The 15,905-nt window shown below is 41.2% G+C and overlaps 1 protein-coding gene across 1 annotated transcript in view; it reads right to left on the bottom strand.

Moving 5' to 3' along the window:
- The window catches only part of fmn2b (formin 2b), a 479,925-nt gene that overhangs the window by 363,676 nt on the left and 100,344 nt on the right, over positions 1-15,905 (bottom strand). Inside the window, exon 4 of the mRNA XM_087990994.1 lies at positions 4,205-4,349. Coding sequence (XP_087847120.1) covers positions 4,205-4,349 — 145 coding nt within the window. The remainder of the gene's footprint in view (positions 1-4,204; positions 4,350-15,905) is intronic.

Raw genomic sequence — 15,905 nt, 5'->3', positions numbered from 1 at the left:
CAAATAGTAAATGGGTATGCGAAAGACAGATGGACAGAACTTTGGGTACCAAGGAACTCAAAACGCTTGATAATTAGAGAGAGGACGAGAAAACAGAGCTGCGGTAGTTATTCAGCCATAATCAGGGGGCGTCACGGTGGCACAGTGGTTAGCACTGCTGCCTCACAGCGCCAGAGACCCGGGTTTGATTCCTGCCTCAGGTGACTGTGTGGAGTTTGCACATTCTCCCGGTGCCTGTGTGGGTTTCCTCCGGGTGCTCTGGTTTCTCCTACAATCCAAAGGTGTGCTGGTCAGGTGAATTGGCCATGTTAAATTGCCCATAGTGTTTAGTGCATTAGTCAGGGGTAAAACCTAGAGTAGGGGAATGAGTCTGAGTGGTTTATTTTTCAGAGAATTGGTGTGGACTTATTGGACTGAAGATCCTGTTTCCGCAATGTAGGGAATCTAATCTGATCTTGATGAACAGCAGAATAGGCTCAAGGGGTTTTCGGCCTAATACATGTTTTTATACGTAGAGTTCAGGTTCTGTATAGCCATGTAGGAAATATTGCAAAATGTGCAGATGAAATCAGAATCATGGTTTAATGCAAAGTGACCTGCATGCAACAATGAGGGAAAACAGATTAGTTCATTGGGTTCTCTGAATGTTAATGCAGAGGCATAAAGCAGCATAGAGAATATGGAGAGAATGCACACTTATAAAGGAAGTGCAGAGCAACTACAGATTCAGGTACTCAAATCTTTGGTGTCCTATTTTAAGCTCTCAACATTAAGAAGCATGAACAGACAGATTACAGAAGGCGATTATGAGGGAACATCATGAATGAAGGGTATGAAGGGTTTGAATGGAAAAACCAAGAATATTTTCACCTAAGAAAAAGTTAGCAACAATGTGCTCAGTAAAACTGTATGAGCATTCAGCCAAAGGTATAGCTTGGAAGACACCAGCCAGCACGGTCTCTTGCTGAGCACAGCACGTAAGTAGGAACACATTAAAACCTATCGGAGCTGCCCAGCAAGAATGAAGGAATTGGCCACACTGCTAAATATTGAAGGAAATGTTGATTAAGAATAGATTAGATTAGATTACTTACAGTGTGGAAACAGGCCCTTCGGCCCAACAAGTCCACACCGACCCGCCGAAGCGTATACCACCCAGACCCATACTCCTACATTTACCCCTTCACCTAACACTACGGGCAATTTAGCATGGCCAATTCACCTAACCTGCACATTTTTGGACTGTGGGAGGAAACCGGAGCACCCGGAGGAAACCCACGCAGACACGGGGAGAATGTGCAAACTCCACACAGACAGTTACCTGAGGCGGGAGTTGAACCCGGGTCTCTGGCGCTGTGAGGCAGCAGTGCTAACCACTGTGCCACCGTGCCAATATTAAAAAATGTGGAAAAACAGGGAAGAGCTGAAGAGTGAACGTTTCAATTTCCATCTGTTATTTTAAGGATTCACTGTCCTGACAAGTTGAACAGTAAGAAATTGAAGGGATGCCAGGAGAAATGCAGAGGAATCGTGTTTCCAACTAAAGTAGTGAAAACAGTATCGCTAATAATCTGTAATATTTGAAATGGTAGCTTTTCTCTAAGAGCTGAAGGTGGCTCTAATACTCCAGAAGTACCCCATTCAAGGTTCTACCATCCCATGGGAAATTCATTTACATTCTGAAGCTTGCTGTTTTGCCCATACAGTCACCACAATGTGTGGGGAACCATGCATCTGGACAAATAACAGGCCCAACACCACTCTGCTATTATTTGCACGAGACTCCCACTGGGTCACTGCTTACTCATAATCTGACTCATTCACCATCAGCATCATTGCAGTTTTGACTTTTACATCAATAAAAATGTCAAAGAATAATTCTTCCCCTCAAACATTTCCTCCCACACCTTGATCAAGAGATGAACTGCCAGACTGTGAATCAAAAACAACTTATGAACCTGTTTTGGATACCTACCTTTTATTTCCTCTAAAAAGGCATGATTGCATAAAGTGAACAAAAAAAAAGCTGTGTTAGTTTTGCCTTAAATGCTCTTCGCTGTTCTAAAATAAACTGTATTGAAAACAATATAGTCCGTTAAAGCAGCTTAAGTGAACAAAGGGCATTTATGTTGCAACAGACAAGACCACTGATTTGAATGAGCCATTTAGAAATATAGAAACAATTGCTTAGGTAGGTAGAAACAAATTTTCTCATGGTTAAAGGGTGTGGAACCAGAATTACAAGATTACATTTTTAGACTTGGGTCATGGCAGAAGTTGTTCTTTTACATACAATGTGAGGCCACATGTTGCACTTGTGGAGTTAGCAACTGCAACAGACTCCACAGTAACATGAATGGGCAATGTAGTAGTATAATGGTGAGGTCATTTAACTGTGAATCCACAAGCCCATACCAAGGCACTGGGGACATAGATTCAAATCTCACCACAGCAGTCAAGTGGAATGTGAATTTAATTCATAAATTCTGGAATAAAGGGATAGTAATTATGGGATCAGTAAGAGTAACCACTACACCCATTCCCATTTGTAGTTAAAAAAACCTCATCTAGCTTTTGACTGCCCATTAGGGAAGGCAATCTGCCATCCTTACCAGTGTGACTCCAGACCCACAGCAATGGCTGCCCACTCAGTGGCCTCTACTGTCCTTCAGTTCAAGCGCAATTAATACAAATGCTGCCAGAGACACCAATGGAGGATCAGAAAAGATGGAGAAAGAAAACGCCTTTGCGTGTCAATTGCCTGCAGCATCTTAAGATCCAGGCAGCTCTTCCGCTAGGCCCTCCTTAAATATCTTAAAATATATTTTAAATTTAACCAAAAATCAAGCTTGCACTTAAATAAAAGCAAAAGTTCTGTGAATGCCAAAAACAGTCAGCAGGTTAGGCAGCAGTGGCAATAAAAACAGGCTAATTTTCCAGGTGTTTGACCTTGCATGGAGGTCTGATGAAAGAAAAAAAAAACACAGAACCTGAAACATTAACTTCAACTTTTCACCTCACCAATGCTGCCTGACCCAGAATATTTCCAGCATTTTCAATAGTTTGCATTTCTATTTTAAGTTGTTGGCTTATCCCGCTTTTCTGTGTGCGCGCGTGTGGGGGGGGGGTTAAAAAGTGGGATAATTTCACCGAAGCTCACTTCTTCTTTTGAAGGGAAAGGGGTTGTTTAAAACAAAAAGAAAAAATATGTTCCCCCTCAAAAACAACTTGCAGATGGGAACCTGCTGATACAGCTAATATCGTTCATGTTACTGAGATTACTCAGAGTAGAAAATGCAATGTCTTCGGATTCCTAAAAACTAGAACTAATCACACTTTTAGACTCCATGCTGGAGCTTAATAGAGATTATTCTTCTTTCTGCTTTTCGTGTAGTTGGTGAACTGAGAGACTGATGCATTGTTGCTCAGAAACCATTGCACCCTGACAATATGTTCACAATTAGGCTCTCTCGCTCGATGAATACTATCAGACTGAACTCCATGAGAAGGGCAAGGTTGTGCTGCATCTAAATAATTTGACACTTAGATTGGTGACTGCTTTAGTGCATCAAGTTGCCACCCACATACATGGACATTTAGCATAAAAGAATATTAGGGTCTGCACTGGCCACCAGCTGCAGAAGAGACTGAGCCTTGGTTTCAACTGGCTCTGTGCCAGAACAAGTCTCCACTTACCTGCTTCTCAAATCAGTGCAGATCAGACTTTTTTTTTGGGGGGGGGGGGTCACATGCACCAGGTGGGCTAGGAGGCCCCATGAAGGGGGATGGCAATAGCCTATTGGTATTATTACTGGCCTGTTAATCCAGACCATGTTCTGGTTACCAGGACTCAAATCCCACCGTGGCATTCGGTGGAATTTGAATTCAATAAAATTTCTGGAATTTAAAAAAAAAGTCGAATGATGACCATGAATCAATTGTCAATTGTCAGAAAAACCCCATCTGGTTGACTACTGTCAGTTAGGCCAGGCCATACTTACATGACCTGGCCTACATGTGACTCCAGGCCCGCAGCAATGTGGTTTTACTCTTAACTGACCTGTGGTCTAGCTAGCGACGCCCTCATCCCACGAATTAACAAAACAAAGTGCAAAGAAACCAAAGATACAACAACCAACAGACTTCAGCTTTATTGAAATAAACCTTTCAAACGTTTGGCTCTTTACCCATCACATTTGCTCACCAGATTCTGCAGACTTCAGGTTTCCCTCTGTCCAGGGTTTGGCAGGTGGCCACACAGCCTGAATTTTCCCAGGGACGCGACCTTCCACGTGGTCTCGTGACTGGGTCGGTTGGCTGACTGCTGCCCACGTGTACAGCTTGTCTTGCTTTATTCAAGAACCAAACAAGGGGAAAAAAAAGTCAGCATTAACTTTCACTGATGAGGCAGAACAGCTATAGTCTTTCAAGTGGATTAGAAAACAAATAAACAGTGCTTCTTACAAAACAGCTTCATAACTGTACATTGGAGAGCCAGAGTCTGAGAAAGGATTGTATCAAAAAGAACACAAGAAAACGCATGTTTCCCACAATCCAAATAGATCATGCTTTATGCTACACACCATTTCAAAAGTAGAAGTGAGAGCTGTCTTTTGGGATATTTCCTGTACAGTACTAAGAGTTATACCACTACACTGCTTTACCTGCCCAAAACTGCTACCCGGCTCTGGTCTTCCCTTGGTCTGCAGATCATGGTGGGCAATTAAGGCTTCGTTACATTTTCGTCGCACAGTCCTCTTCAACCTCAGTAAAGCTAGGTCAGGATCTGCTTGTTTCATTTTACAAAGAGTTTCTCGCTCACCTACTTTAGTGTCCTTCCTCACTATCAGCAAGTTTGTGAAAACCTCTGGAACTTTTCCTTCTGAGGCAGCAGAAGTGGAGGTCTCACAGGACCAGTTATTATTACAGTCATCAAGAAATCTATTCCTTCTGGGTACCACATCAGCATTTTCCACACCGGTTTCAGTTGCAATCTGATCACAATAATCGATTGATGCAGAGCCAAAAATACTCCCGGCACAGCCTCTGCAGTTCAGACTGGGTGGTGGCTGGCCCATTTGCACTCTCTTCACACTCTTCTCTCTCATCATTAAAGCATTTCCATTTCCACTACTGCAAACCACCACCCCATTTATCCCCTCATAAACATCACCACCTTCATTGTTGTTGCTCGATTCCTGGTCCCACGCTTTTAACCACTCTGTAGAGACCAAGTGTTGCAACGCAGTTACTTCAGCTGCTTGCCTTTGCTCCGACAGAAAACCAGGAGGTCTTGAAGAGGCTTTGTCCGTTTTCTCAGCTAAGCAGGAACTTACTGTAGTTTTTTCTGCTGTTTCCAATGCAGTGCTCAGGATATTAGCCAAACTCAGGCTGTTGCTCATCGCTTTACAGGAGGATTGTTCAGTTTGGCCTTGCATTTTATCCCCCACATCTACTGCTCCCTTATCACAAACAGACATCCGTAATTTTTTCCGGGCTTGCTGAGTTCCACCGCACATCCTTCAACTTTTATTATCCATGATCAAATATTCTGCTGTGTTGTATTTCCATAGTTCAACTGTAGCAGGATAATCCTTTGAAGGTTTAGCAGGGTCCTCACTGAAATCTTTGTTTTTCTTTACATTCTATTACCTGATGATGATTTCCCTCACATCTTACTGCATCACAAGGCTCCCTGTGCAATGTCCACAGCATCTGCAGGGCTCAGAGATGGCAACGCATACAGACCTGAGCGATCAACTTCCAATGTAACTGATCTGGTATCAGACGACAAACAAGACTGCACTAAATCATTAAACAGCCAGGTTACAGCGACATGTTAATCCTCTCCTACACTCAGTTCAAAATTATCTGAGTATTAAAAACCAGCATAGTCATTCACTATAAAACTACCCACTGTTATACAGTGTATTTGTTTGCAACATGCACATTCAAGGGCACTAGACAGGGTTATTGCGAGCTGAATGCCTACTGGACAAAGTCAGCATCAGACCAGTTAGAGGAAAAAAAAGCAAATTTGCATAAACTTGAGCAGGATTCAGTGCCTGGCTCAGCGATGTGGTCAGAATAGCAACATTCTTACTTTTACTTTTCACGCTCTAATCCGACCAGCTGAATATTCAGTAAAATCGCATAAACAACAAATCCTGGTCGACCAGATTAATATTGGTGTGTTAAAAATTACATTACAAACATTGGGATATACTGCAGGAAAAGAAAAACGTGCCGAAAGGGGAAATTGCAATCTACATCAAGAAAGAGAAATGAAAAATTCATTGTAAGAGGTGGGAGTATTGAAAGAACAATTTGCTGACTCATGTTGGAGAATATTCATGGGACTGGGTTTTGCAGTGAGCAGCAAAGACAGCTTCTCAAAAGCAACCAGTGATGGGATTTCACATTTCGCAACGTTTATCTCAATCTGGTGACGTTGAAGGGAACAGCAGACATCCAACAACAATGATAATCAAGCTCAAGGTGTCAACCACACTGAAGCATTCTAACAGACATCAAACCAGGAGGTTAAAAGCCCGGCTCTGCCAACAATTTCTATAAATGTTAGGGCATGAAATAATAATGAAGACACATACGTTAGCCTGAAATATCAAGATTAAAGACTATTAAAATGCTATAAGATCAGTAATAGCAAACATCCAAGCTTCCACAGTGAGAGATTATTCAGTAGTAGGAATAACTCTACACATTCTGGATTAGTGGTGCTGGAAGAGCACAGCAGTTCAGGCAGCATCCGAGGAGCAGTAAAATCGACGTTTCGGGCAAAAGGCAGAGAGCTTGAAGCTGGGGAGATAAGCTAGAGGAGGGTGGGGGTGGGGAGAAAGTAGCATAGAGTACAATAGGTGACGAGTTGTTGAGTAACTTATTTCCACCATTCCCAGTTATTACACAGTTTAAAAAAAACTGGTACGGGGGGGGGGGGGGGGGGGGGGGGGAGGGGGTGGGGGGGGGGGGTGGGGTGGGGGGAGAAATAAAGCCCACCTGCAAGCGTGCATAATTCCCTGTCGTAGATATTTATTTGAATAAGCATTTCATGAACTGGGATGTGAATGCTGAATAAACAATGTTCTCGAATAGGAACTTTCTTGCCCTGTTGAAAAGGAGACTAATGAGTTACTGCATCAGTTCATCTCTCGGAGTAGGGGGCAATGATGTAGTATGAAGGACAATGGTCTAGTAGGGAGGTGATGGTATTGTCAGTGGACTTGTAATCTAAAGTTGTGGGTTCTGGAGAGCTGGGTTGAGATCCCATCACAACAAATGGTGGAATTTGAATTTGAAAAACTGAAATGAAGCCTAATGGTGAAACCATTGATCATAAAAACCCTGGGTAAAAGCAAATTACTGTGGATGCTGGAATCTGAAACCAAAAGAGAAAATGCCAGAAAATCTCAGCAGCTAAAAAAAAGTGGAGAAATAGGGAGGTATTTATACTATTTCTCCCTTTTTTTAGCTTTGACAAAGGATCAGTTAGACTCGAAACGTCAGCTCTTTTCTCTCCTTACAGATGCTGCCAGACCTGCTGACATTTTCCAACATCTTCTCTTTTGATCATAAAAACCATCTGGTTCGCAAACTTTCTTTGTGGAATGAAATCCGCCATCTCTAACTGGTCTGGCCTACATGCGACGCTAAAAAGGTCAAAAACACTACTAAAATATACAAGGTAAACCAGACCGATTGGAAACAATAGCAAACTCAGCCCGGTTGACTCTACAAATACCTCTTTATTAATATCTGAGGAATAGTGTCAAGATTGGAGAGCTGTCTCAAGCATTAGCCTGACATTGCAGACAGAAGGTCTCCCAGATACACCATTGATGGTGGTGATGTCCTGTCCCAGTAGCAGGTCAGATCCAACAGACTGGCAACAGTGGTACCCAGTGCCCTGGGAGGCCTCTGCTTTCAATCTGGATCCAAAAGGAGCTTCATGGCATCAGAGCAAACATCAGCAAGGAAAACCTCCTGCTAATGACCATGTACTGCCTAATACCATTTGTGTAGTTGAGGTTGTGGGTTGGGCAGGTGCTAAGGAACATTGGTCAATTTCTGTGGTACATTTTTGCAGATGACACACACTGCTGCTACATGATTGCCACCATATCCATAAACAGTCACCCCACCACCTAGAATGACAAAAAAAAAACAGCAGACTCAGGGGCAAAAACCAGCCCTGCAAGCAACATTCCCCGTTAGCGACACGGCTGTGCTCCAAAAAAAAAAATTCGACCACACCAATCACAGCATTAATTTCCAATTCCCCAGACATTCTGTTGTCACACTCCATGGCCTATACAGCTGGAGAAAATAAGAGGGATTGCTGCTTTCAGGTTTCCCTCCAAAAACACACATCACATGAATGAACAGAAGACAAAGCAAAGCAATAAGTAGAGAAGAGAGAGAAAGTTCCGCTGCCACATGTCCTGCTCCCTCATTTCATAATGTAACGATATTACAGCTTTGTATTCTCAAAAAAAAATCAACAGATGCTATATTTTCACAGTCACAGAAAGAAAAACGTTGCTCAAAGTACAACTAATATTCAAGCTTCAGTCTCTGAGGTGAGGAGAGAAAATTAGTGCCGGATCAAATAAGGACTGGAGTTTAACATTGAAGGGGGCATTCCAGTGTTGTACTTTAAAGACAAGTACTAGATCAACAAAGGTTTTGACCCTTAAAGCAAGCAGTTTGGACTCAAAATCAAGCACTGAAGCAAAGAAACATTTTCAGTAACAGTCCTTTGGTGTCAGGAGTAAAAGACATTCAGTGTAATTTATACCCCATCTTTTTGCCACACCAAATTCAAGGACATTAAATGTACCACTGCACATTGGGAAATGTTTTATTAAAATGGCTGCCATGTTTGTCACACAAGTCAGCATTTAAAAAGTAGCACTGGTACTTGAATCAAAATAAATGCTAACAAAGTACATTTGCAAAGCTCAAGGACATAGAATCATAGAATCCCTAGTCTGGAAGCAGGCCATTTGGCCCATCAAGTCCACATGAACCCTCCAAAGAGTATCCGACCTAGACCCACATACCCCCACCCTCTTTCTGTAACCCTGCATTTCCCATGCCTGCACATCCCTAGACACTATGAGCAATTTAGCATGACCAATCCATCAAAAGTACAGATGGGAGTTTGGACCATGGGAGGAATCTGGTGCACCCGGAAGAAACTGATGCAGACAATGGGAGAATGTGTAAACTCCATGCAAAGAGACAGTCACCTGAGGTTGGAATCAAACCCAGGCCTCTGGTGCTGAGAGGTCACTGGCCCACCATGTGGCTCTGGAACATTAAGACTAAGGTAAGTCTTTAGTTTCTGCGCATCAATGATGCATAAAAATACTATACATTGGACATGTGGAGACCAACTCATATCTACACAGAAACATGACAACGTTCTTGCACTAAATTCATATTTATGCACAGCAAGTGCAAAATTTAAGAGGGTTAGCTTCTTTTGAAAGCACTAATTATGCAGCAAGATTAAATGGTCTGTATTGTTTTAAGATTGTATGTTTATTCAGAAGTGCAATTTTTATAAAAAATCAGCAAAAACTGACTCACGTTAATGCTCTTGCTCAGCGTCAATTGATTTTTGCAGATACGGTGCGAAAAAAAATTAACCATAAAGACTGCTCTCTAAACTCCCACAGCTCCCTTTAATCCATTTGGAGCCTGTACTGCCACAGAACAAAGGCATGTACTGAGACAAGCAGGGCAGTGACCAAGCGAAGACAAAGGAACAGCAAGTCGACGGCAGGAAAATCCCTAAGTTGTCCTGATGAGCTATAAACAGACCCATGTGGCTACATGGGAAAGCTGCTATCATTTAAAAAGCAAGGCCAGTTATGCTGTTGCAATAATGAATTTACTTCAGTAAAAGGAGAGCTCAAGTCTGAAAGGACAACATTGTTAAAACCTGAACTTTGTATTGGGATTATGTACTCAGGATCAGCACGTTACCAGCAGGGTTTCTGGCATTTACAATACTTGCTGGCAGTCAACCACGGTTTGGCAGAATGTCAAACTGTTACATTTTATGTTCCTTTAAAAATAAAGCACAAAGTAGAAAAGCAGCCCAAGGTTAAAAAGTTAGAATTGCTTTGATCTAGATTCTCATTTGGTACACTAGCCATGGTTCATACATCATAAAACTGGGCTTAGATGCCTTATCCATGCGCAGTTAATTAATTCTCTGGTCCTTATACCATGCAACAGGGAACAAACATTGCTGCAAACTTTAAATACGTGCTCAAAACTGCAAAATTCCAGATCGGGGATTTGATTCACTTCATTCAGTATTTCACCTCTCCCTGAAAATACAAATACATCTATGTTAATAATCAAATCCTTTCTGGACACCATTCCCTATTTCTACTGCCACTTTTACTTGGTTTGGAATTAAAAATCTTGGCCATATTTCCCTCGTCAAATGAAACATAAAACTTGAAGCCATGAAAAATTGGTTACTTGACAATTTCACACTACTGACCTGCTAGATTTTACAATTATTCACCGCAATCCAAATTTTAGTCGAATCGGTTGATCAAGAGACGCAATAAGATGCTGTCCACCATCTGCAAAGTATTATACCAGCTAATAATCCAAACACTGAGGGGGTCATATTTTTAAAAGAATTCCTTCACATAGTAATGGAATCAAATCTGACTAACACAAATCAACACTTTCTAAGCTACTAGGGCGTGTTTAATTTAAAAAATCAGCAAAAGAAGGGAAACAAAGACTAGCACCTGAGAAATTTAAGATCTTGCTGCAAGTGAAAGGTGCATTTGTTCATTATTTCAATGGGATTTCTGAGTGTCAGTACACAGTTTTGCAAATGTCACAACAGGTAGCTCATACAGGTAGCTAAGATGTGTTACAATGATGATCTCAACTGGTGCACCACTGGACAAGTCAGATTGCAGAATGAAATCTGGCCTGATTTTTAAAACATCTACCTTTTAGTTAACAACAGTGGTCATTCACCAAAGTAATCACTGCAGTGTTTCTCGAACAGACTTTAAATGCTCAAGAGACAAATATAAAACAAACCAGGTTATCTACTTGTTTCAAAAATAAATTTTAAAAACAGTTTGAATAAAAATTCCCCAACATCACTTTGCAGTGATTCAGATCCAGATAAACTACCCCATTAAGTTTGCTATTCACAAGATTTTCTCAGATGTTTGTGCTGAATTTCAGTGCTCTCTTTGCTTCCCTGATGGACTTAAAGAAATGCAAGAATTTTGAATGGATAAATATTTCAGAGCACCATGCTGACTACCGCCTGGGTTTAATCACCATTTTATGAGAAACCATTTCAACTGGCTGTAGGCATCAGTAATATCAATGTTTGCTTGTGCTGTGTTGTCATAGGAAGAGGAGATGGGGACCAAATACAATCAGTTATTTATCCGAATTAAATGTGCATCAACAGAAATACTCAAGAGGAGAATGTCAGAGTCTGGTCCTGGCTTACAAATATTTGTGATTCACATACTAAGAGTTCTTCAGAGGGTTGTCTGTTTATATGGATCACAATGCTGGTGTTTTTCAGAATGATTGAGTCAAGAAAACTCATTGTTTTGTTACAGTTTAACTATATAATAATTATAATCAATAATATTCTAGCAGAAGCTTTAAGGACAAACAAATAATATGAATATGATGATCAAAACGTAGTTATGTGATTATTATTAAAAAAAGTCTTGTGTTTAATGAGTTTTATTACTGTTAATGCTGAATAGAAACAGTGATAACGCTGATAGGAAATGGCACTGAAGGTTACCTATCTCCTGGGGAGATTCGGCTCCAAAGTTTTCTTACAAGAGAACCTAATGCACACATTAGATTTAAAATTTTTAATAACTTGCAGATTTCAAAGCAAACATTACTGCGCAACTTATAGACCAATCTAAACTTTTCTCTTATGTCACTGTGCTTGCCCTATACAGTTCTCTATTCCACTTTTGATATATAGTGGAAGGGTACTGGTCGGTATGGCGGGAAAGGAAGAAGTGGAGGGCTTTGAGTCCTTCGTGATGGGGGATGGAGGTGTACAGGGACTGGATGTCCATGGTGAAAATAATACAGGGACTAATATTGAATAGTATGACAATTCAACAAGACAAGCTGAGAAACAGTGGAGAGATAACTCTGCTGGTTATGATCATCATTAGATGGTGGTGAAAGACAACCTTGGGTAAAAAGGTAACATGGAGCATCAGTGTAGGTGGAAGCCAGGTCACAGATCACATAACAGCAGTTACATCGTAGGCCAGAAAATGTACAGGAAGAAATAAAAAGGGCATTTAAAGGGCATTAATAGGCCTTCCCTTTACTCCAAGGCTGTGCCTTCGGGTCCTAGTCTCTCCGACCAATGGAAACATTTTGCCAACATCCACTCTGTCCAGGCCATTCAGTATTCTGTTAGTTTCTATTGGATCCCCCATTGATGTAGACCCAAAGTCCTTGAACATTCCTCATATGTTCATTCCTGGGACCATTCCTGTGAACCACCTCTGAACACGCTCCAGGACCAGTACATGCTTCCTGAAATATGGAGCCCAAAACTGTGCACAATACTGTAAATGACCAGATCAATTTTTGACCATTTACTTTAATATCTCCTTATCATAGAATCACTCAGTGGTTTACTGCATAGGAGGCACCCATTCAGTCTGTTGAATGTGCTGGCCCTTATTGAAGAAGCCATTCACCATTTGGAATGTCACTGGGTCACATTTCTGGACTTGCCTTACTAATGGCTTTGTGTGACCAGATATAAAGCACATGGATTGCAATGGTTCAAGGCAGCAGCTCACTACGACCACCTTCAAGGGCAAGTAGGGACAGGCAATAAACACTGGCGCAGGCAGCACCACTCAACCCACAAGTAAACTTAAATAAAACATCTTCATTCCTCCCAGTCCTAAAGTGTAAAGGTATCCTTCAGTGCCATTTTCTATCAACTTTAACACTGTTTCTATTCGGCATTAACAGTAATAAACCTCATTAAACATAAGACTTTTTATAATAATCATACACAGCTAAATTTTGATCATAGTATTCATATTATTGGTATTTGTTCTTAAAGTTTCTGCTAGAATATGAATTATATTATCAAAAACTGTAACAAAACAACGAGTTTTTTTAACTCAATCATTCTGAAAAACACCAGCATTGTGATCCATATATACAGACAGCCTTCTGAAGAACTGTTAGTACATGAATCACAAATATTTGTACAGCCAAGATCAGACTCTGACTTTCTCCTCTTGAGTATCTCTGTTGACACACATTTACTTTGTTGGATAAATAACTGATTAGGCATTTGGTCCCCAACTCCTCTTCCTATGACAACACAGCACAAACGAATGTTGATATACTGATGCCTACAGCCAGTTGAAATGGTTTCTCAGAAAATGGTGATTTAAACCCATGCTGTAGTCTGAAGTACTTATCCATTCAAAATTCTTGCATTTCCTTATGTCCCGCACAAACATCTGATAAAATCCACTCTTCCCGTTTATAGAGTAGAATCACAGAATCCCTACAGTATGGAACCAAGGCATACAGCCCCATTGAGTCTAACTTGACCCTTTAAAGTGCATCCCACCCACACCGCTACCCTATCCCTGTAACCCTGCATTTCCCATGGCTAATCCACCTAGCCTGCACATCCCTAGGCACTATGGGTAGCTGTGCTAACCATGAAGCCACCTTGCTGCCCTAACATACTTGCAAAATTTCACATTTTGCCTCTGAGAAAATCTAAGATAACCCTTTTCTTGCTTCTCTATGAGTAATTTAACCATATCCCATGATATGACACAAATAGGTCACTTGCACTTTGATACAAATTTGGCAGACAGTGAATTTGCCAACTTGGCTCTTTGTAGCTGATAAGCCAGTGAGTGTTGTAAATGATTAGATTAGATTAGATTACTTACAGTTTGGAAACAGGCCCTTCGGCCCAACAAGTCCACACCGCCCCACCGAAGCGCAACCCACCCATACCCCTACATGTACCCCTTACCTAACACTACGGGCAATTTAGCATGGCCAATTCACCTGACCTGCACATCTTTTGGACTGTGGGAGGAAACCGGAGCACCCGGAGGAAACCCACGTAGACAGGGGGAGAAGGTGCAAACTCCACACAGTCAGTCGCCTGAGGCGGGAATTGAACGCGGGTCTCTGGCGCTGTGAGGCAGCAGTGCTAACCACTGTGCCACTGTGCTGCCCGTGTTCCCAGGTTTGGCTGAACACAACCACGCCATGGTGCTGTGCAATATAGTTGCATAACCCTTCAACCGTGTTTATTTCAACCACCATGTTGGCATTGCAAAAACTAATATTTCTTTGCCTGTATCAGTCAACGGAACTTGCCAATATCCTTTTCACATATCAATTTTTGTAAATTATCATGCATGTCTAATCCTTCCAGTACAACCCACCAATTTGTTACAGTGATAAATCGATAGCCTTTGTGATATTACTGGAACTGATGAATCGCAACATCCTAGCTACAGTACCATGATTCAATTCAATGTAATTGACCATCACAAACTTGATTTCTTCTCTTACTGGAGATAAACTTTCTAGGTTGTGTGCAATGATGTAGTTATGTAGAGAATGCACCCCTTTATTAATATTACACACCAACACTGCTTTCCTAGCTTATTTACATACATCAACTAAAGTCTGTAATAGGCTATGTCACATTGTTTTTTGGGAAAATAGCACAACAGAACTTAAGTATTTCTATATTATCCAATCTGAATACAGGAAGGTCAACTTCTGAATTACTGAATTGATTCATTTCTGAATTATAGTTCACTATTAATTTTCAACACTAAATGCAGTTCCGTTCAGACTAACTTAACATAATGTTTCAAGTATTAACATGGCACACGGTGATTTTTTTTTCTTCTCTAATCTAGAGTACTTGTTACATAACTTGCATCAAGTTCCTTTTCAATTTGATAAGTCTGTGAATCTCACTTTAATAATGGTCTAGAAACAAGTAACACTATTGTCACCAGCAACATAACTGCAAGCTTTGGCCTTTTCATCGGTTCCAGTTTTCATTCTTTGGCAAGAACTTTTCAAATGGTTAAAACATAAGCTTTGGTTAGTTTTACTCAAAAACCTGACACTTCAATCAAAGCATAATCTCTGATCTTTCTGTCATAAAGTTTTCTTCAATTAAAATTTAAAATGCCTCCTCATCTCACATGCACACTGAGAAATGCTCATGGGATCTAAGATTGCTAGCTGGGCCAACATTTATTACCCATCCCTAGTTGTTCTAGAGAAGGTGGTGGTGAGCTGCCTTCTTGAACTGGTGCAGTCCATGTGCTTTATGTAGACCACAGTGCCCTGAAGGAGGGTATTCCATCACTTTAGCCCAACGACACTGAAAGAATGACTATCTATTTCCAAGCCAAGATGGCAAGTGACTCAGACGGAAATTTGATGGTGATGGGTCTCCCAAATATCTGCTTGTTCTTGTCCTTTTTGGATGGAGGGGGTGATATATTTGGACGGTGCAGATTAAGGATCTTTGTTGGATTTCAGCAGTAAGCTAGACACCTTTCTCCCCATACCTTTTGATCCCTTTAGCCTCAAGAACTAAACATTGCTACTTCTTAAAAACATTCCATGCGTAGGCCTCAACCACCCCAACACACCCACCCCTCTTGGCCCCCTCCCCAAAACTCCACAGACTCACCAATCTCTAGTGAAGGAATTTCTCATCATCTGTCCCAAATAGCTTTCCCTATATCCTTACACCGTGAGCCATAATTCAGGACTGCTTTCTTCATAAAACTCAAACTTAGCAACCTCGT

This window comes from Chiloscyllium plagiosum, unplaced genomic scaffold, assembly GCF_037043375.1.
Source record: "Chiloscyllium plagiosum isolate Xiang-an unplaced genomic scaffold, Cpla_swu_hap1 HiC_scaffold_10, whole genome shotgun sequence".
In the NCBI taxonomy this organism is placed as follows: domain Eukaryota; kingdom Metazoa; phylum Chordata; class Chondrichthyes; order Orectolobiformes; family Hemiscylliidae; genus Chiloscyllium; species Chiloscyllium plagiosum.
Note: the sequence above shows the minus strand (reverse complement) of the source record. Positions and strands in the feature narration are given on the sequence as shown.